General features: G+C 39.3%; 1 protein-coding gene and 1 pseudogene across 1 annotated transcript; one reads left to right on the forward strand and one right to left on the reverse strand.

Moving 5' to 3' along the window:
- Positions 1-822: 822 nt before the first annotated feature.
- Positions 823-940, reverse strand: LOC126238470 (5S ribosomal RNA; annotated as a pseudogene).
- Positions 941-12,175: 11,235 nt separating this feature from the next.
- LOC126236465 (6-phosphofructo-2-kinase/fructose-2,6-bisphosphatase-like) lies at positions 12,176-21,564 on the forward strand. The gene is made up of 10 exons (XM_049945784.1): positions 12,176-12,901; positions 13,891-14,013; positions 15,764-15,924; positions 17,681-17,815; positions 17,909-18,062; positions 18,169-18,272; positions 18,456-18,674; positions 18,774-19,008; positions 19,629-19,756; positions 20,151-21,564. Exons 1-10 carry the CDS (start codon positions 12,802-12,804, stop codon positions 20,256-20,258), a joined length of 1,467 nt encoding a protein of 488 aa, XP_049801741.1. The 5' UTR covers positions 12,176-12,801; the 3' UTR covers positions 20,259-21,564.
- Positions 21,565-23,085: the final 1,521 nt, after the last annotated feature.

Below are 23,085 nucleotides of genomic sequence, written 5' to 3' on the forward strand. Positions count from 1 at the left end.
TGCTCCCTACGACGAGGGTTGGCTCTATTATGCACTGCCTTCATAATCCTGACACCGACTCTCCAAACATGCCTCCCACCCTCTCTCAATCTCTTTTTAACTCTCTCTCATTTTTATCTGGGTATAAATTAAATTAGTTCCAGCCGTCCGGTTCCTACCAAGGTTTTCTGGTAGTTTATCTTCGATGTAAAACAAATGCCGGCTCTGGTATTCCAAATTGGGAATCCCTCCGCATTATTATCAGCTCGGCAGGTAGTTGGGTGAAAGCAATGGCCCCTGTCTCGAACAGCCCGTTCTACACCTTTGAGTGAAATGAAAAAAGAGTCAACTAATGCATTCTGTAATTCTCTGTTCCCACACAGAAATTCGCTGACTTTGGAAGCCCTCATTGAATTCTTTCAGATGTCCATAAAGTTTCTTTAGTGACAGCACTTTCGACGTCCTAGATACTCTGTATCTGTAGCAATATTAATTTATTCCTGCTGTGTTGCTCATAATTCGACTTGACGTCTATCTTGTTTGTATTATTGCGCCACATGCTCATGCATTATTGGTTTTTTAACATAATTAAGTTTTTCGCCAGTAATATGCTTTTCATTAATTTATATAGCACAGCAAAAAGCACTCCGTCTTCAGGCCACAAGTGGCCCATCGGGACCATCCGACTGCCGTGTCATCCTCAATGAGGATGCGGATAGGAGGGGCGTGTGGTCGGCACACCGCTCTCCCGGTCGTTCTGATGGTTTTCTCTGGCCGGAGCCGCTACTAGGCGGTCGAGTAGCTCCTCAGTTGGCATCACGAAGCTGAGTGCACCCCGAAAAATGGCAACAGCTCATGGCGGCCCGGATGGTCACCCATCCAAGTGCCGGCCACGCCCGACAGCGCTTAACTTCGGTGATCTGACGGGAACCGGTGTATCCACGGCGGCAAGGCCGTTGCCATCCCCGTTGCCCAATTTATATAGGGCGATCCACAAATTTCAGTTCAAATGCCTCACAGTCCAAAACAGGTATCCCAATAAGGGCAAAGTTGCCGTGAGCATTCAGACAATCGTCCCACCGACGCACAAGGTTCAAGATGGCCGTTTGGTAAAACACGGTGTCCTGCTGCACGAAGAAGTCCGTAACTGCCCGCTGCGATTCTCGTCCGACCGGAATTGTTGACCCTTGAAGGCTTTATTAAGGTACCGAAGGCGTAATAATCGCCTGAGGAGAGATCAGGACTATAGGGTGGGAGCTCGATTGCTCCACATCAGTTGGCATAACTTCTGCAAAAAATCGGGCTAGCTTTCCTGACCGACCAGTAGCTAGTATCGAATCGCGACCAGTATGGAACTTGGCGCACCATTCCACAACGGCTGTTTTTGATAGACATGCTGCCCCATACGCATTGTTCATTCTTCGAAGGACGTCTGCCGATGTTCGTCTTTCGATAGCCAAGAAAAGGATAGCAGCACATTGGTCCTGTTTGGACGCATTTGGTAATAACGTCACTATAGTTCACGTTTCCGCACATCACTTACCGCACTTACGTCCTGAAGACACGAATGCCACACTAATACCCTGCCTACATATCGGTGCTTACATACTCGCATCGCAGTCGCACTAGGTTGCATGTATGCTGCAGCAATGCCCTCAAATGTAAACTTTTTGATTGCCCTTAATACATTCTGAATGCTTCGTATAGCTATATGGAAACAACTGGTAACATAAGCAGTGTTGTTTTTCTGGGGGAACGCAGGGGGATGCGTACCCCTTAACTTTTTCGTCAACAAAGTAATTTTTTCTGCGATGTTGAGAAGTTGGAAGAGTGCCAAAGATTTATTTCGCGGACGTAGATTTTATATTTCATTTTTTCGTTTTGATAATTGCAACATGAACGATACCAGTGCAGTTTTTGGTGGGAAAAGCGATGTCATTGACATGCTATTAATGAAGGTTAAATAAATTTTCAGCTGTATTAAAAATTGGGTCAGTTGAAGCACGGGATACCACCCATTATCTATGCCATTTCGGGAGCCAAGCAAGGTTACAAAAGATTTTTGTAGTGTAGTTTCTGTTGTTGTTGATGATAGATGTGAATGGTTTTTGTTGTATTGTGTCTTTTAGTGGTGTTTTATAGGTTAAAATATGTGTTCGGTAATATTTTCTCGTATTGTTTTGTATGTCGGAGGGTTGATTGGACTCAACTGTTTCATTTGAGGTGTATTATAGGTCAATTGAAGTGTACGATACAATTTTCTTTAATTGTTCAGGGGTTGGTGGAAATCGCATGCTTCATTTGAGGTGATATAAACAGTTTTGTTCGATAACACATTCTCTTGTATGTCTGGGTGTTTCTAAGTATCGCGTGCTTCCTTTGAGCTGAAAGTCAACTGAAGAGTCCGATACCAGTTTTTTTTTTTTTTTTTTTTTTTTTTTTTTTTTTTTTTTAATTATGTCATGGCTAAAAGCAGACGGATGGTATCCCATGCTTGAGTTATAAGTAATTTTCGCTGCATTATATCCAATGTCGGAGTACCCTCAAACTTTTTTTTAGAAAAAAAGCACTGAACATAAGACATAAGTAACAATGGAAAGTACAGATATTGTCTGCTAGATTCGATTCAGATTTTTCAGATGAGTTAGTTCCTATTTCAGTCATAATATACTGTAGATCACTCGGAGCCAAAACTGTGGCCAGTGACTGAAGAAATCACAGGTCACATCTGTCTGCAAGAAGGGTAACATAAGTGACCCACAACACTACCGTTCAGCATCGATGACATGCCTCTACTGTAGACTCTTATGAAATACACTTACGAGCCAAAACAGTATGACCACTGTCCACCGCAGATAGCATATAAGCGGAGCGCAGATGAGTGGGGATATATAGGGATATATATGGGGCGGAAACGAATGCGAAGAAACGAGGGAAGATCGCGGTTTAATGTCCCACCAACAACGATCTCATTAGAGACCGAACACAACGTAGGATTGATTCAAAGATGGAGGAGTAAGTGGGCCGAGCTCTTTCAGAAAAACCATCCAGGATTTGCCTGGAGCGATTTAGGAAAATCATGGAAAAGCTAAATCAGGACGGACAGTTGCCAGCACAGCTCTCTCGCCCTTTGATCATAATCCGGGTTCACACACGCAAAAAAGTGTCGCCACAGCTAGTGGCATACTGCAGTTGCATGTGTGGAGTCTCAGTTTTTAAGGGAGCAACGTAAGAGACGCAACTTTTATCAGTCCACATAAGTTCAACTTGGTTGTACTTTGTTGCGCCAATTTCCTTCCACCACTACTCCCTGGTGGCAGTTCGAAACACGAGCATTCTATCGCAGTTATCGAGGACTAATTGCTGCCCTACTCCATTCGATTTCAGTATGGTTTTATTTTATTACTGAAAAAAGTAAACAGTGGTTGGCAGGTACACTGTATCAGCTTCTGGAACTACAAGAACAGCAACTTAAGTTTGATTTTCTGCAGCAGTGTGTATGTGTGTGTGTGTGGGGGGGGGGGGAAGGGGGGGTAATATTTGCAAACCAATGATGTATCCCATAATCTTAAAAGATTTTTGGATGAATAAATGAATAAACTTAATATATGTAACTTAAAAGTCTAGGTGTATAAACTTCGTGGTTTCTGAAACCAAGCATTGTGTAAATTGTGTGTTATATGCAAGAAATAGCTCCCGTGTGTGATGTGGCAGCTATTAAACTAAAAATTAGTTATTCGAAATGCCTATATCAATGAATACAATAAGTTTCTAAGACCGTGGAGGAGTTGTGTGTCTATATATGATATTTACATACCAGCTGTTGTTGGTTTTCCACTGCAGAAAGCGTTTTCGTTTCCGAGAGTTATTCCTTTTATAAATGCTTTTATAGCCCCTGATTTATCCCTGTGTGAAATCTGTTTTCGGATCCAACACTTGGGTTTCGTCTTCCTCTTGCCATAGCTCTAATGCCGTAACCTACACAGTAACATGCATACCCGTGTATATGACTTCAACTGACGCCATATTGAAAGCTGTGCAACTACGAAGAATTTGTGGCGTCCTGTGTGAACGCTAGCTCACGTTGCCACTAAGGCTCCTTCCTCACTGGAGGCCGTGCATCCAGTTGCAGAGAGCTGAAACGATTCGCGTTTCATTGGCCCTTACGCGTTCTTTCACACGAGAGACTCAGAGCTCCGACTCCGGCTCACAGAGCCGCAGTGTAGCTTGTCAAAGAATCACCTGCAGGTCGCTTTACACGGAGCCTTATGGGAGCTTTCACACGGGATACAGTGAGTCGCTCGTCGCCGTCCGCATGCAAACGTCTGCGTGAGTGTCTAAAACCGTGGAGAAAACAGTGAGTGTGTTCGACGTAGAGAGTTTCATTTGCGGAAGTGCAACGTGTAGACCAGTGCTGTGGGACTGTTCCACACCTGATTATTCGAACAAAGTAAAAAAGTCCGAAGCTTGGAACGAGATCTGCAGAAAGTATAACAAGGATTCTGACACCTTGCCGCCACAGAAGAAGAAAATCATAGGTAAGTAAGTGTAAATATTTTTATTAATCTGTAATTAGGTATTTTCTGTACAAACATACGAAACGGCTACATCGTATTGCAGTTCATTTTGTGTTAACTGACAGCACATCACAGTTATCTTCCTCAATATTTATATAACGCTTATATTCGAGAATACTGTCATTCGCATTCTCCAGTACTGCTGACGAAGTAGTCTGCAGAGTTATTATGAATACTTTTCACTGCAATCGATCTGCAGTTAGTAACTGAGCCACATTCTGCATCTTTAAAACCATCACACTGAAAACTATCTTCAAATTTTATTCCTTCTCTGGTGCACACAAAATTGTGAAGCACAACGCAGGCAGTTTATAATTTCCTCTGCAAACTCTAGGGAGACATTCAATAGACGGTGAAAAATTCGCCACTTATTCGATAATATTCCAAATATACTTTCAATAAGATGTCTTTCTCTAGACAGACGGCAGTTACAGACTCTGTTTTCCAAAGACGGAGATCTTCAAGCAAAACGACGCATTACATTCATGGACAATCCGAATAGTTCATCTGCAACAATCACAAATGGCATATCTGGCTTTGTGGTCCCTGGCAATGAGCGTGGGCCAGGTAACTCAAATGTTTTATTTATAATTTTGTTTCCGAAAGTCGAGTTCATGAAGAGAGAAGAGCCAGAACTTTTTCCGTACCCTCCAGTGCCAACATCAGCGAAGCAATAGTTATAATCGCAAACCGCTAGAAGTACGATTGAAAAATAATATTTGTAGTTATAAAACGTGGTCTTGTGGACGAATAATTCTCACATGCTTTCCATCTATTGCGCCAACGCGGTTCGGGATATCTTACTTTGAAAAATGTGCTGAGAGGAACGTTGTGTGTAAGCGCTATTTAAAATGACTGAGGTTGTAGGGGGGGGGGGGGGGGGAGTGAGTTTGGGTGACTTACTTCAAAGGCATTTGAGGAAAATTGCTAGAATGGATGAAAAGCAACTGGTGGAACATCACATTGTTGTGCCATGTGTGCTGCGAAGTTTGCATGACCTGGCTCATGGACAATCGTAAAAGCCTGTAGCTTATATTTAGAAATCACTCGTATTATTTCACATTTTGCCCGAACCTTGCCGTGTTCTGGAATACCTGCCAAGACGTTACCAAAGATAATAAAAAAGTTTATCCTGATCAGACGATGTTGTCCAGTTCTCTTTTCTACTTTCAACGCTTCGGTGTAAAACATTACACAATTTTTCTGTCTGATTTTGGACCTTTGTAATTCTTCTTATTTTTGAATGGATCCGTTCTCCTTCACTAATACTAGCTCGAAATTCGTCGCTATCATCTTCAGATTCGTCATTTCTAATTGTCATCTTCTTCACATAAATTAGAGAATGTTCTGGAAATAATTATGTATGTGACAGCATTAAAATGAAAGCAATTTGAATGCGATCAATTATACAGAATAAGATAATACACGCGCAGCATATATTTTGTTTATTTACATTCTGTGTTGAATAACAGGTGGCAAAAATGACAGGAGGTCAGAATAAATATATTTAGTTTTTTCAGTTGCTGCAGAACCACTCATTACTTCTCGAGATCTTTTAATATCGCTCACGTACGATAACCTCAGATTCTCCTAGTTCTTTTGTACATAATTCGCCAAAAATATGATATTTGTTATTAGTTTATTTATGTAAACTTATTCTTCTTACGTGTACATGGCATCTGGTGCATCCCTTACTGATCTGTATTACATTTTTCGAACTGGAATTTCAGTCTTGTTTGAAATAATACAGGATGTATGCAGGAAGATATGGGATCACACTATGCCAATGCCAATGCGGAACAAGGAAATGTGGAAAGCAACAGATGTCGAATTTTTCAAAGTACCAGATTTCCCGAACTGCGTTGGCACATTAGATGGAAAGCATGTTAGAATTATTCATCACAAGGCAGTGGCTCAATATTTTAAAATTACAAACATTATTCTTCAATCGTACTTCTAGCTGTTTGCGATCATAACCATTGCTTCACTGCTGTTGACATTGGAGGGTACGGAAAAAGTTCTGACTCTTTCTCTCATCGTGAACTCGAGTTTCGGAAACAAAATTATAAATAAAACATTCGATTTACCTAGCCCACGCTAGACATTATAAAGTGTTGCGTTGTGCTTCACAATTTTGTCCACACCAGTGACGGAATAAAATTTGAAGATAGTTTGCAGTGTGATGGTTTTAAAGATACAGAATGTGGCTCAATTACTAACTGTAGATCGATTGCAGTGAAAAGTATTCGCAATAACTCTGCAGACTATTTCGCCAGCAGAACTGGAGAATGCGAATGACAGTATTCTCGAATATAAGCGTTATGTAAGTTCAAATGATTCAAATGGCTCTGAGCACTATGGGACTTTACATCTGAGGTCATCAATCGCCTAAAACTTAGAACTACTTAAACCAAACTAACCTAAGGACATCATACACATCCATGCCCAAGGTAGGATTCGAACCTGCGACCGTAGCGGTCGTGCGGTTCCAGACTGAAGCGCCTAGAACCGCTCGGCCACACTGTAGGTGTTGAGGAAGATAATTGTGATGTGTTGTCATTTAGCACAAACGAAGTGCATTAAGATGTGTCAGTTTCGTATGTTTGTACAGAAAATACCTAATTACAGATTGATAAAAACATTTACACTTTCTTACCTATGATTTTCTTCTCCTGTGGCGGCAAGGTGTCAAAATCCTTGCATACATTCTACAGATCTCGTTCCAAGCTTCGGACTATTTTTTTTTACTTCGTTCGAATTATCCGGTATGGAACAGTCCCACAGCACTAGCCTACGTTGCACTTCCGCAATGAAACTCTCTACGTCGAACACACTCACTGTTTTCTCGATGGCTTTAGACACTCACGCAGACCTTTACTAGTGATCTACACTCGTCAATGGACAGAAAGAATAGAGCCGCTGAGTCATCGATGTGTACCGGAACTGTGTGCGGACGGCGACGAGCGACTCACTGTATCCCGTGTGAAAGCTCCCATAAGGCTCCGTGTAAAGCGACCTGCAGGTGATTCTTTGACAAGCTACACTGCGGCTCTGTGAGCCGAAGTCGAAGCTCTGAGTCTCTCGTGTGAAAGAACGCATAAGGGCCAATGAAACGCGAATCGCTTCACCTCTCTGCAGCTGGTAACACAGCCTCCTGTGTGAAAGGGGCCTAAAGCCGGGTTCACACAAGCAACGAAAGTATCGCCACAAGTCAAGTCATTCTGGAGTGGCGCTGCGAGCTACCGTTCACATAGGACGCCACAAATTCTTCGTAATTGCGCAGTTTGCAAAATGGCGTCACCTGTCTCAGCTGAAATGATTCGGGCCTGTGTTAATGTTGCAGCGCAAATTGTGGCATTAGAACTGAGCGAAGAGTTAACAACAAAGAAACGGAAACGCAAATGGATCCGTAAGCGGATATCGCGCAGACATTATATGGGAGCAACAAATACGCTCATAAAAGAATTAACATTCGAAGATGAAAATTCATTCGTAAACCATTTTTGGATGTCGAAGACGAATTTCAAGTACTTGTTGAGCTGTGTATCAAGCTCTATTCAAAGATCAGATACACACATGAGAGATGCAATCCCTGCTCGTGTGAAACTTCAAGTAACTCTCCGATATTTGGCAAATGGTGATTCCATGTCATCTCTCCAGTACACCTACCGTGCCCCGAAAAATACTATTTCAGTATTCTTGTGCGAAGAGCTGGATGCTATTTGCGATGCCCTTAAGTCTCATTTGAAGGTAAGTGATAAAACATAACTCTTTTTGCTGTTCCCAACAGTGAAAGTAAATTGATTTTTCACCGAATTGAAATTTTCTGCACTCGTTAAGTAGCAGTATATACTACTTCAGTATTTTGTCTTTGTGTAGCTGAAATCTTTTTACAACCAACTCACAGAAACATTGCTTTAGATATTTCACAGATTCACTAGCCAGAGCTTTAACTCCAGTGTTGGAAATATGCAGCAATTAACAGTAAATATACTCTCAGTATTTCAGATGTCTTTATGAACTACAGATCCCTAGCCTTCATTATTTATGGAATGAGCTAATCATACATCAATTCCAGGTACATATTCACGCATACTGTTTACTATTTCAATTAATGCAGCGTCTCTCAAATTTCTGTCTTTGTATGATTCGCTTTTGTGGTTCCAAAGGCATTCTCGTTCTTGATACAACTCCAAGAATCTCATAATTGTCGCTGTTGACAACGTTTTCGACATTTAATAGCAAACGCACAAACAAAAGCACTATCTGCGAACGAATACGCACTAGAAAGGTTTGAATCCAGCCGCGAGGTAGCAATCGAATGACGTTATTCGATTGTGGAGAAGGCAAAATGGCGCAACAAAGTAGAACCAAGTTCAACTTTTTGTGGCGTGACAAAAGTTGCGCTTCTTAAATGGCGCCACCGAAAACTAGGAGTTCACACATGCAACTACAAATCAACTGCAGTTCGCCATTAGCAGTGGCGATACTTTTGTTGCCTGTGTGAACCCGGCTTAAAGAAAGCCACAAGCTGTGGCGCCACGTTAGTTGCGTGTGTGAACCTGGCTATATGCGGCTGCCAGACCGTTGCATGCGAGAATGGGCACCAAACCTGTAGAGGCTGACGAACCATACCGCTGTGAAGCGAGAGTGTGGTCTGACCTTAAGGCCGGCTGCACGTGTCACGCGCAGCTTTCCAACGAGCGCTCGGTGTGGTCCAGGACATCAGCTTCGCGAAGGGCTGACAGCTGCGAGATACAATGCGTAAACACAGCTTGAGCCCACAACGGATAGATATTGTCTGTACCCTTTTGCCGGGCAATATTAGTTTTGTATGTGACGTCATCATATCACCGTAGACGCATGCGCATGATCGTAGCGAATTAGCTTTTTGTAAAGTCATGAACTGGCGCAGCGTGGAAACGTGTTTATCTTGGACATCGAGTCGTGTGTCAGTGCGAAGAGCTTGCGGAGCACTATTAGGACAATAAAAATATTCCCCGGAAATATAAGTGAACATCGGTATTAAATTGTAAATTACAAAATAATTAATGACATTGTCTCATATGGCTCTAAATATACTTGAAACTATAGAAAACGCAATCTGAGGAAAGCTTGCATCGAAAGCAAGCCGAAAAGCCTAAAAAGACCAGGGCCGAGCAAATGCGAAAGCTACGGCAGCGTCGAAAAGCAAATGATAAGCGGCGCAAAGCGGATTACGTAGCACCGAGCGACAGTCCAAACATACGTATAATGTACAGGGGTCTTGAAAGGCAATACAGAAAACAGTCATAATAATAGCAAACATTTGTTATAATTTTATCTCGACGTTTTCACGAAAAACCTCTGGTGCGGACCCGAACAGTGCCACAGAACTACTTCTTTTACACTCTTTTGACCACATCTTCGATGCTGATTTCGATTTTATCATCGACATCGATGACAAATGATGAATTTATAGAATGATGTAAAAAAACTACATACAAATACAATATTTATTAGTCAATAAATGCTGCAATAATTAATAGTGCATATCCAGCAACGTTTTCTCTACAGACTATAAAAATAACATTTTTGAGAGAATTTTTTCCTTCTGTCTATTGCGTTCTTGTCAAAGACCACATCCTGCTTTAGAGAACAATTTTTCAGCTCAAATATTTAAGTGAATTTCTTTTTGTAGATTTGGGTAGGTAGTACCGATGATGCGGTTCCATACATGTAATGGATCTTATTTAATAACTAGAAGCCTACCTATCTGGTGATAACTGCTCTGTGATGCTAAGTCCGCTCCTGTTCCAGTCCGCAAATTGCTCTTTTCTGGTCGTATTATAAAAGGTCCACTCCATAACCAAATTAGGTTTCTCTGTTTTTTTTGTAATTTATCGAGTTTTGCCTATCCTCACTGACAGTCGTTAAAACAATTGCAAGCAAATCCTCGTTGGTTTTGGTTCCCTTCGAATATCTTGAAAGTATGTGATTTTGAATGTAGGATCGGGCAGCGTTGATATGGAAAATACGTAAATATGTTCGGTTGGTAATAAGCGCTTTTTGATTTTTGTTATAATTTAGCTGAAATCAGGGTTTATCCCAACACCAGAGTTTGTAACCAATACCCTCTGTTAATTCCTTAATATATAATACCCTCTGTTAATTCCTTAATATATAAAAAGAACTGTAATGGTCGTATTATATTCCCGGAGAAACGCCTTAATGACATCTACGGCTGTGGAAGACTGTCTATCCAGGATAACGTTGTGCGTACCAAAAAAATTATAAGGGCAAAAGCAAATGACAGACTTCTTACAGATAACAGTATCTTCTGCGAAAAGTGTGAGACTAACACTATCTACTAAGTCCATAAGTACAACATGAATTGGCCGGCCGAAGTGGTCGAGCGGTTCTAGGCGCTTCAGTCTGGAACTGCGAGACCGCTACGGTCGCAGGTTCGAATCCTGCCTCGGGCATGGATGTGTGTGATGTCCTCAGGTTAGTTAGGTTAAAGTAGTTCCAAGTTCTAGGGGACTGATGACCTCAGAAGTTAAGTCCCATGGTGCTCAGAGCCATTTTGAACAACATGAATGACAATAGTTCTACAACTGTTTTGTGGAGCACATCGCATATTACTTCTGAGTGCTGATCATTCTTTGTACAGAATAACGAGCTACATTCTACCCGTTCAGAAATTTTCAGTCCTATCGGAAGATTGGTTACAAATTGCGTACGAATGCATTTCCTTTAGTACGAATCGGTGAACGGTGTGATACTGAATTAAAAACACTCACGGCAATAAATCTACACTCGTTGCCAGCCTTGCCTCGACTACAACGGGCGGTCCGTCATCTTTGTTAAGAAGAAAAGAAGCCACTGCTGTCTAAGCAGGACTATCATTGCTGTCTTCCCATGAATATACTACAGTCAAGAACGAACGGTTTCTCTTTAGTTTTATACCCATCTGCCTCTCCAGAACATGCTTACATCTGATTTCACTCCCTGTCGAGAGAATGCCCCTGCCATTATATACTGAAATTCTATCCCGTTATTCGGTAAACTGGTTCTCACTTTGTCTACTGCGATCTTTAAGATGGCCATCTTGAGTCGTATTTCGTGAATTAAAGATAAATGCCACTTTGGTACACCTTCCGCAGTCGTCAGATACGTGAGCAACTGTTTCGAGGCAACGGATTTAGTAGTATAAGGTGTGTTAGAAACGTTCCTTAAATAAAAAGGTATTATCTTTAATTCTAAGTTACTCTCCGTTACATAAGATCTCCCAGGCAATGAGGACTGCAACATTAAAATAAGGAGGCAACCAGTATTTTGTGTGAAAGGGTAACATAGCTTCTGCCCGTACAGTTCCCTTGCAGACAGTTTACAAGACAAATGAAGTAGCTGTTTTAAAGCGAGGATGCAATTCTCGTCCGGCAACTGACCAGATTTTGATCTTTCGCCCCTCTTCGCAACCGCAGCCGCCTTCGCATTGGCCGGCGCAGCAGCATGGCAACAGAGCCTGACCGGAATGGGCTCCCAGCTACATATCGCGCATGCGCAATGCGATCGGATGCGCGCGCATCTGGGACTGGGAATCGATAGGATAAAGCCGCAGCTGCGTTTGTTGTGCTTCCAGAAGAGACTGAGAAGAGCAAGAGGTACGAGTGGAGAGATAGTGTAGCCCTGCACTTGTGCTGTTTTCTTTTTTCTTTTCCGTTTCAAATAATGATATTAAGCGAGTGGGTTGAAAGTGGTTGTTGCGAATATCGAGTACTTGAAGTTGAGAAGGCAATCGTTTTATAGATTGTAAGGCTAACTGGACAGTATTTTACTAGTTAGTGTGGACTTTTTTGTTCTCCGTTGTCGTGAGATGTTATAAATTGCATCTCATCTGCGGGAATAGTGAGGAAAGAGAGTAGTGTTTTACTGGCACCAGGTTCCAGTTTTCGAATTCAGCCAGCAACAACACTGGCCACTAAAGACAGAGCGTGTATTGGCATGAGGCCAGACTTACAGCAGTCAATAAGGCATACTTCTTCGGATCACTTTTCAGAAGAGAAGAATCAACTCATTTAGTAGAAGGTCGTTGAACGCCGTATTGAAGCGGCTGGATTATCCTACAGATTGCTCGTGCATCATCTCTACGACGGAGACGAACGAGCCTGTGAAGCGGACGCTAGTGGTGCTGGCAGGCCTCGTTTCTTTGCTGTCGCACGTGGGAAAGTTGCTTGAGAGTGGTACCAGAAGAAAGGAAGAGATGGCTCCGACGCGTATGAGCCCACCGCAAACCATGCCGTCGAAGGACGAACTGGCTGTGCTGGAGGCTTCGCAGAAAGAGGCCAATAATGGCACCAGAGGTGAGTTGACCAGTGTACATCAGTATTCACTTTAAGGCATTGTGATTGCGAAAAGACAATGAATTATCTGGTGCACAGTGGTGCAAACACTTCGGTGTAGGGTGTAACGAACAGACCGCTTCCATCAAGGAGGAGGGGGTGGGTGACACATCCCATACGTCAGTGACTTTTCTTATTAATCAACCACACATCGCGCACATCATGCACATCATGTAGGTGTCGTCGATTAAATGTATATTTTTGGATGCATACATAAGTGATGAATACACAAAAATTTGTAGATTAGTACATGCTTTAAGGTTAGCAACATAATTTATTACAAACACACAGCCTGAGTTTCTACAATTATCGGTGAACCATTTTACACACCATACATTTTGTAATAAATGAAATTAGCTGTGAAACTCGCACCATTTTCTTTTTCTAGTTTTTACTAAACTTGTTCACACTGACAGTTCTGGAAGACGTAAGCAGCTAGGAAGAAAAAATTTACCTTTCGTAATGAGATTTATTTTTGCACATACTGTTTATTTCAGTAAGTCGACGTATAAGATGGGGTAACGCGGTGAGTTACCAAGTTTATTTACAAAGGCCTTTATAATTATTATGTCTCGGGTGAGACCACTTTTGTGCTAAGAAACCTGGGTGACGTTCACTAATTCTTATTGTAAAAAGCAACATCTGAATTGGTTGTGCCACACCAGTACAGTCAAGTGAACAGCAAAATACAATTTACGGAGGCCACATTCAAAACTCATGAGGAAGGGGAATTTTAGCTTTTGGGATGATCCATGTGCTCTGGGTGGGATACTTACCGGTGAAATGCTTTATAATTAACCTTGGTATTTTGAAGTAAATATTCTAATCTACAAAGATTCCACAGTACACCATAAATATTAGTTAGCGTGTGTCTATCATTGTATCACCAAGACCTTTTGTAGCCTAACATAGCTTTTATTCCAGACCTTACACATGTATATTTATTGCAGGCACAAGCACACGTTCAGCAAAGGGATTGGTTGTTGTTATGGTTGGAATGCCAGCAAGGTCCAAGTCAGCTACAGCACATAAGCTAGATCGCTATCTGCGATGGACTGGTGAAATGTCAAAAGGTGAGCTTCTGCAAAATAATTGTGACATATTAAGTATTGTGAATGAAGAAGTCTTGCCTTGTAAGAGTCGCATAGTGGGCACTGTTCATAATTAAGATCATAATATGCACGAAAGTACATCTTCAATATTTGCTTAACACATATTAGACCATTTTTTAATTTACCTTGCAGTTTTAAGTTGTGTATTGAAGGGCCCATTGAATAAAGGATGAATGTTGACATCAGTCTATGCTGCAGATCAGTTTGCTAATCTGTTATCACAACTTTTATATCGTATTCTCATTATTTGGGTTTGCCAACACACAACTCGATTTTCACCCTCCAATCTAACATAAGCATTGGTGTACACTACAGATCAGTCTCACCGTCACCAAGATGTAGCCTTGTGGGAATGGGAGCCACCATCACACTCTAGCGCCCCCCCCCCCCCCCCCCATTTGCTTCCTCTTGTATTTTTTTCCTTTAGATACTGAAATTCACTTTGGAATTAACTCTGTAGTCTCAGTTGGAATATATCATTCACCAGCACTATTGCAGGCAGGCTGCATGTGTAAGGTTTATCAAGTAGCTACATTGAAAAGAAAGAAAAAAAAAAATGCTTTCTGGTTGCAGGAGTTGGCACAATAAAGTACTGCCTCAACAACATTTTGGATCCATAATTTCTTCTATGTTAACCAGAGACTGGAAACAATAGGAAGATCTAGGAAGACCCTGTGTGTGTGTGTGTGTGTGTGTGTGTGTGTGTGTGTGTGTGTGTGTGTGTGAATTTATTATCTGGGGGGAGTAACCTTTGGTCTTAAAATTAAAATTTTACTGTCTCCTTGTGTAATTATAAGTGCAATTATTATTCTTGAATATATTGAAGGCACTCTTTAAATTTGACTTACTAGAGAAAGCAGAAACAGTGTTTCTCACTAAGTCATTTCGCAAAGTTATATTCATCCTACATTGTAGTGATTACTGTTTATTTTGACTTTAGGCAATTGTAATATGTTTCAACACATTTGTTGTATGGTGATTAATTCTGTAAATGAGAAAGGCTGCATTACTGAAAATAATTTGTTTTAGGGTTTGTCCATAAATAAGAAAGACTACACTACTGAATTTTTGTTTTAGTGTCTGTCTAGCTAATTTCACCTTTTCAGGAAATATTAAGGAGGCTAGGTGAATTGCGATTCTGGAAGAACTAGAGTTCAAATTCTTGTTCAGTTGTCAATATTTATATTGGTTACTGTTTCTTGACACCGTTTCAGACAAATGGTGGGAAAGTTCCTTCTCAAATACTGTGACAGATTCCTTCACACATCCTTGATCAGCCCAAGCATCTACTGTAATGACTGTAATGTTAATGAACAACAGACCTCCCCATTCTTTCCTTCTACCTTTCATTTCATACATAGATTTTTTTGTTATAAATAACTGCTCTTTTTAAACTTGTGCTTTCGTCTTTGTCCATATTAAAATGTCACACATGTACAAATTGAACACAGTTTTCTCCATATAAAATTGTTCTTGGTTTATTTAATTTATTTACTATCTTGAGAGGCTTTGTAACTCATTTGTTAGAGCCTGCAAGTCTATCAGACAGAAACAATTTTGAGAAATAATGAACTACAGTATTTGCTATGAGCAACCACACAAAGAAAAGAAGACACATGTAAAGTGAGATGCATATATACGTGGAGCTGCATGTAACAACAGACTATTTTTCTGCATTCTGAGGAGTGTTTTCTTTTTTCTGCTATTGCAGTTTTTACAGTTAGCAATTACCGACGTAAGCTGGTGGAGCGGTATGACAACCACAATCTGTTTCGAGCAGATAATAAAGAAGCAATGGAGATCCGGGCTAAGAGTGCCCAGCTTGCCATGGATGATGCCACCGACTGGCTGAAAGGTGGTGGCAACATCGTGGTGAGTTCTGTGGTAATTTGGCTTAGGTACTTTAGGTACATATGCACTCGTAGACAAAATTAGCCTTGAATTCCTGGCGTACATTGTTACTGCCTTTCTGTGGTGATCTGCAAGTTCAGCAACTGTGTTATTTCACTCTAAGGTCAAATCTATTGGCTCATCGTTTTTTGTGATATGAACAAGAAAATGTCAGTTTTCATAAACTTGCTAGCTTCTGTATAATTGTGGCTGTATTCTGAAAGGAAACTTTTGTAGCCACTATTTAAATGAAAGCATTATGTCAGACCACTGTTATTAAGTAGAAGAATGAATTGTGCGGAATTTGATACAAGAGTTAAATATGTGCCTTGTGAGCATTTCCCAGAGAATGAATTGCCCTTTTCAGTCCGCTGTGAGTTAAGGTATTCTGAAAATTTAGTTGTCACTGATTCACTGTTCTTTTGTCTTATCAAGGGAAATTAAACTTTTTACCTCTTTACTATAGCAATTTGAGAACAGTTAGGGTTGGAGAGATGATTTGCAATTCCTATCTGGTCCTTCACATGTAGGTGTTTTGTGGTTTCTCCAAACACCTAAGGTGAAACCTAGATGTTTCTTCTCTAGAAAAGCATGGACAGTTTATTCCCGATGTTTACTTACTTTAGGCTTGTACTCAGTCTCTGTTGACCTTGTCATTAATGGTATATCAAACACTGAACTTACTTAGTTTTTTAAGCTCACGGTATTAATAAACTATATGTTAAAGGGAGGTTTGAGACAGGCATTCAGTCACAGTTATTGCGAAGGTGAGTCAATAAGCAGACACTACAGTGCAGAGAAAGGAGGAAGTGAAATTAGTTTCTAAATAAAGTTCTAGATCTTTACAAACTGATTGATTTGCATATGTTTTTTGTGGGATGCTTGGCTCCTAGAGAGATATTGTAGGCACAAACTGGTTGATTTGCACGTGTTTTTTGTGGGCTAGGTGGCTACAAAATAGATATCATAGGCTCCTGAATCACTGTTAGTCAACTGCAAGAAAGAAAGGAAGAAATGGCTTTTAAATGAACTTAACACACAGTCATCAGTAAATGAGTTGAGTTAGTTGATAAATGCCACAACAGCTTTTGCATCACAGTTTGTTAAGAGTAATTATACAGTCTTGTATTCTTGTGCTAGTTTTCTTTTAGCCATTAGCACCACTATCATAACCACTACGAAACACCTCTTTTGAATTTTTTTCTTCTTATACACATTTACAACCCCAGTTTTCCTTTTAAAAAAACTGTGTTTTGTTTAAAGCCTGATTTATAAATAATTCTATTTTCATTGGCCCCATTGTCTATTGCACCTTTTTCTTGAACCTCTGGAACAATAAGATTTGTACATATTTTAGTGTCTTTAAAAATGTACTCTTTGAGAAACTAGCTGGGCCCCACACAGAGCTGTTTTCCACTGAAATTCTTGTGAAATTAGATTGGGCCAGTTCATGCCACTAGATACTGCTGCTTAGTCCAGCATTATTATTAATAGTATCTTACAGTCAGGTGTGAAATTTTGAATGCTCAGATTCAACATTGCAATACACAATTGTAAAAAAAAAAGTGTTTGTTACTACTGTATCACACTATTGTAGATTTTCTCCAAAGAAATAAAATGCAATTACAGTAAGCTACATTTGAGTTTCAGAAATTAGTAAAATTTCCACTGTTTGTCTTACTCTCTTTCTTAAAAATTGGTAAGATGCAAAGTTTTCATACGTCTTTCTTTTTTTCAGATCCTGGATGGGACACACATAGCTCATTATCAGCGGCAGAAAGTACATGACCATTTTGAGAAACGTATGGGCTATAGGTGCTTGTTTATTGAATGTATTTGTGATGACAATGGCATTCTTTCAAGGAATGTCAATGTAAGTACTTTCAAATATTTCACTGTACTGATTTATTTGACGAGGTGCTTCAGTTGGTCAGTGGCATTAATTGATACTATTTTTTATTACTAGGAAACATTACAGAATAGCCCAGATTATAAAGATATGAATTCTGAAAAGGCTATGGATGATTTCAATCATAAAATACAGCATTATGTTGAACAGTATGAACCTATGAGCTCAAAACATGAGCCGCAATACCGTTTCATCAAGTACATCAATGATGGTGAGTTGGTTATTATGCTTACTGAAACTTACAGTTGATTAGAGAACTCAAATAAAAGTTTCATGCATAAAGGATTTTAATTAAATGTGCCCTGCTCTAATTTCAGGAGAGTCAATTGCTACCCACAAGGTCACAGGTCATCTTGAGGCTAAAGTTCTGATGTTTCTTTCAAATTTCAGGCCAGCTCCAAAAACATTTTACTTTTCAAGGGTAAGTATGATATTTTCCATCAGATGTGCTATTAAAGGGGCCTGTCCCAAAAGTCTTAAGATCTGGCCTACAGCTCTTTATACAATATATTTAGATCAAATAAGTGTGCTCGATTTTCTTATTTTCTTCTATTCAAGTCTGTGTGATGAAACACTAATCATGTATCATATTGTGACATTGCAGCATGGAGAGAGTGAGAATAATGTATTAGGTCGCATTGGTGGTGATGCAGATTTATCACCACGAGGTCGAATATATGCCAAATCTTTGGCACAACATATCAATGCTCTCCATATCCCCAACTTGAGGGTGTGGACCAGTGAACTGAAGCGCACAAAGCAAACAGTCCAGGGAATTGGAGCTCCTGTGGAACACTTTTCAGAGTTGAATGAATTGGATGCTGTAAGTAATATGCACTGAGCGAATATAAAATCTAAAGTTTTAACGTAAGAGGTCCATTTATTGTATACAAATCTTACGCTTGTACTGTCTTTGTTGTAGGGTGTTTGTGAAGGTCTCAGTTATGAAGAGATGCAAGAGAAGTTCCCTCAGGAATTTGCATGGCGTGACCAAGATAAACTTAGGTACCGCTATCCCTGGGGTGAATCGTATATCGATATAATGAATCGTTTGGAGACAATCTTGCTAGAGTTGGAACACAGTGAGAACATATTAGTTGTCAGCCATCAGGCTGTACTAAGATGTGTACTGGGATATTTTCTCAATAAGCAACCAGGTATATATACTAAAATATTTTGTGTGATGCTACTGTGACAGAAGTACTTCTAGAAACAAAGAAACTGATTTTTTATATCATAAGAAAATCCCAACATCATGAAGATGTTTGTTTATTTATTGCTGACTGGTTTCAACCACTGTTGTGGTCATCATCAGACCACTTACTCCATGGGAGTCTGCTGAATCTGGTGAGGAGCAAGCACCACTGTGGGAGGGATATAGAAGTTATTATATGCCTCCTAGACTGGCACCTGCTCCTCGCCAGCTTCAGCAGATTCCCATGGAGTAAGCAGTCTATGATGATCAGAACACTGAAACAGGCACCAGTAAATAAACTGCCAATTTTCTAATAGAATTAGGATAAAATGTTTCTAAAAATTTTAAACTTTATTTTTTGATCTGTGGATTAACAAAATAAATTTCTTAATATATAGTTATTTTTCTGATGATTGTAAGGAATCATCTGTTGGACCATGGCGTGACCAATTCTATATTTTTCACATAAAGTACCAGCCAACTTTTAAATGTTTGTGTTTACAGAATTAATATTGGGTTTGTATTTAAATGAAAATTGTTTTGCATGTTGTTTGCAATTCTGAGAAAATGTTTGTATTTCAGAGGACCTTCCATACATAAATGTTCCACTGCACACTGTCATAAAGTTGACATCTGATGGCTACCACTACAAAATGGAATGTACAAGGTTGCCTGTAGAATGTGTTGATACCTACAGACAACAGCCAAAGGTGAGGAAATAGATTGTTGTGCAGTTTCACTTCCATTTCCATACCCTTGAATGTGCAAGGTACTAGTGGCTGTCTTTCACATTACTGATTTCCAGAGATTTTTAATTATGTGCTCCTTTGATACTAATTTTATTAGACACATAGAAAAAAAAGGGGGGGGGGCAGACAGACAGAGAGATATGTGTGTGTGTGTGTGTGTGTGTGTGTGTGTGTGTGTGTGTGTGGAAAGAGATATTTTGTAGATCATAATTCCAAGCAATATTAGTATTGCCATAGAGTCAACATAATTTTCTGAGCAGATATGTGGAAAATGGTATGTTGCAATGATCTTGATTGTTTTTGGTGGGGTTGTAACTTGCAGATTATTACATGTCTATTCCTTTCTTCATTTCAGAATTGCTCTCCAGATCGCACAACGCAAGATGCTCTCATTACTGTACCTTCCCATTATGATGCTCTCGACCTGTGGAAACTGAAACAATCACTTATTGAGCAGCATTGAACAGATCTAGTGTAGCTGACTTTTAAGTTTCACATGTGAACACAATGTTTTGTAAACATATACTGAGTGCAAAAATGAGGTTTAGATACTGCTTGTTGAAATATGCTGTGTGTGACATCACATTGGCTGATTGAAAGTACAACTTAATTTTAATGAGAGACCAACAGACACTGTTGAAGTTTTTTATATATTCTGAAATTAAAGTTTTTAGATCTATGTTCTATACCTTTTATGAATGTATTTTGTATAGAGCATCAAAGTAGTTTTGGACTAAAATTGTAGATTATCACTCAGAGTAGGAAAGATACTTTGTACCAGCCCTTTTTATGAAATTTCTACATCCTTATTATCCCTGTCATTCCAGTGGTAAAACAAATTTTGACATAACTGAAATTCAAATTTAAAATTCAGTATTTATGTTAAGCAGTATATGCATGCAGTAGGTTTTGTCTGTGGTCGAAATTACTTGCCGATTTTATTGTGAAGTTCCTATTAGATCAGTGAATAAATTGTATTATGGATAAAGAAGATATTGCTTCCTTGCATATGACCTGTGCTGCTGGGGATAAGAACTAGCAGAACAGCAATGTCACTGAACATAATATACTTGTAAGTGAGCTGTAACAGGATAGTATCTGTGCCAATTGTTTGTTGCAAGTTAGCTCCATTTTTTAATATTGCATTTTGCATGTTTTCATGCAAAACTTCTAGAATTGCAGTATCCTGTGTTCTGAAGGTTGTTAACACAATGGTAGCTTTTATTAAGTACTTAAGATCTTATTCGTTTGTTATAATAAGAAAGTTTTTAAAGACTACAGGCTTGGCTGCAGTTTGTATACTGCATCAGGTGCTGTATTCATGCAGTTCAATGCAAGTTTTATCAACAAAACCATTTTTTACAAAAAAAAATACTCTAGTTATTGAATTGTGTTACTCTGTATTAATGTGACTAAGGAAATTTGTACCCCCATAGTCATGTAACAATAGAAGAAGTGCAAGATCTGACTGATAATGTAAGTAATCCCCAAACGTGCCTCATTGTGAACTATGTGGAAAGTGAACCTGAGTGTTGAGTGAAACAGTGACGCAAATTTTTGGGGTATCGTTTGAATATAAAATGTAGTGAATACAGAGTTACCTGTGGTATGACTGTTACAAGAGGGGTAAGCCCACAGGTGCTATTGTGTTGTTTATTGTGGTCAATTATGTCCGTAGTATTTAATTGCCATTCACAAATCTTTTTTATGTGATTACTGTGATCTTTTTTATATGCAAATAATATTTAATAAAAAACTATTCAAAATTATTTATGCTTTTGGTTATTGGTAACACCCTAATTTGTATGTCAATGTCTGCTGGTTACTATTAGTATTCTATGTAAATCACTGTACACACTATATTTTTTTTTAACACAATAAAAGTTCGTCTTTCAAGCGGAATGTGTGAGATAGGACACATTGCAGGCTATAAGGTGATGTAACTTCTGTAGAATTTCAGGGAAACTGGCCTAGTATAGAAATAAAACAGAATTCTATTACTTGGTATCAAGTCTTGAATTTGCTGACAGAAACAGGACTTTGTAACGGGATGTTGGTGTAAAGAAGTTTCATACTTAGTGACATAATAAAGTTTATTTCCAGGAGAAAAATATGGCCTAAAAGACTGGAAAGTATGAAATAATTTGTAATAGTGCAGGGATATTTTTACATTGAATGATTAAGTAGAATAGGCATCATTTTCTCACAAATAGTCATTAAAAATTAAGATTAAAAAAATTGTTTAAGTGTTTCTAAGAGATTGTGATGTTGGTCACTTATGATAAGAACTCAGTGCTGTAAAGGCTGACACTGTCCTCCAGTCATCAGGCAAAAACTTTTGTAATTGCAGTTGTACTTTCATGAGAAAGTCTGCAATGCAATTACTATGTAAGAACTGTACATAACAATTAAAGTGTGTATCATTATTGTCCGTGGCTTCAGTGTTCCATAGACAGAAGGACATTTGAAATCACAATATTCACTAAATTTACAGTAGTTGATAGAATTAGTTATCCTGCAATGGTACTGGCCTGTTTATACACCTATATAGAAATAAATGATTCTAACAGAGCATTATTTGCTGTTGATTAATAGACAGAGTATTCTGTTTTCATTCAGTCAGTTTTTCAAAAGGGTATTCTGCTATATTAATAAAGTCAATATTTTGGAAAAAGTTGCCAGATTTACCAACAAGATTCGAAGTGATTAGCTTTTATGTAGCATTATAACAAGCTCCTGAAATTTTACAAATATAATACTGTGGACACTCGTCATCATTATCATTCATGAATAGCCAAAATCCAAGTAACTCTCATATACAGCTGTCTAAATAAATTTCCCATATTGCCAAAACTTTAATGTTCGACATTATGATCCAGAAATAGGATATTTGGTTTGTTTGTTTGTAATGTAATGTAATGTAATTCTAGTGGAAACAGTACTTGTTTTTCCTGTGAGGGGGCACTATGTGCAGTCTATGGCAATTATGTCACCTGTAAACAATGCATTACTGGTACTGCTGTGTGTCGTCGTGAAAGTTCTGTTGCTTCAGAGTGGTCAGAAACCCCATACAATCTCACTAATGAAGCAGGGAATGTGATGTGGACATTGCAGCAATTGTCACTTTGAGTCTAAGTAATGTCTAGACTGTGGAACAAGTTTCTAGTGACAGGATAACTTTAGGATCATTGCAGAAATGACTATGGAAGAAAAACAACAGGTATGCAGGACCGATATTTGGGTGTAACAGCAAGTAGAAATCCTTAACACAATGCTAAGTGTATAGAGTG

The sequence above is a fragment of the Schistocerca nitens genome, chromosome 2 (genome assembly GCF_023898315.1).
Source record: "Schistocerca nitens isolate TAMUIC-IGC-003100 chromosome 2, iqSchNite1.1, whole genome shotgun sequence".
Lineage (NCBI taxonomy): Eukaryota > Metazoa > Arthropoda > Insecta > Orthoptera > Acrididae > Schistocerca > Schistocerca nitens.

What these genes read in the sequence shown, in the direction of transcription:
- LOC126236465 (XM_049945784.1), top strand. Translation starts at nt 12,802, where the DNA reads ATGGCTCCGACGCGTATGAGCCCACCGCAAACCATGCCGTCGAAGGAC. An exon ending in GACTGGTGAAATGTCAAAAG is followed by an intron (nt 14,014 to 15,763) that starts GTGAGCTTCTGC and finishes CTGCTATTGCAG; the next exon opens with TTTTTACAGTTAGCAATTAC. An exon ending in AAACATTTTACTTTTCAAGG is followed by an intron (nt 18,273 to 18,455) that starts GTAAGTATGATA and finishes GTGACATTGCAG; the next exon opens with CATGGAGAGAGTGAGAATAA.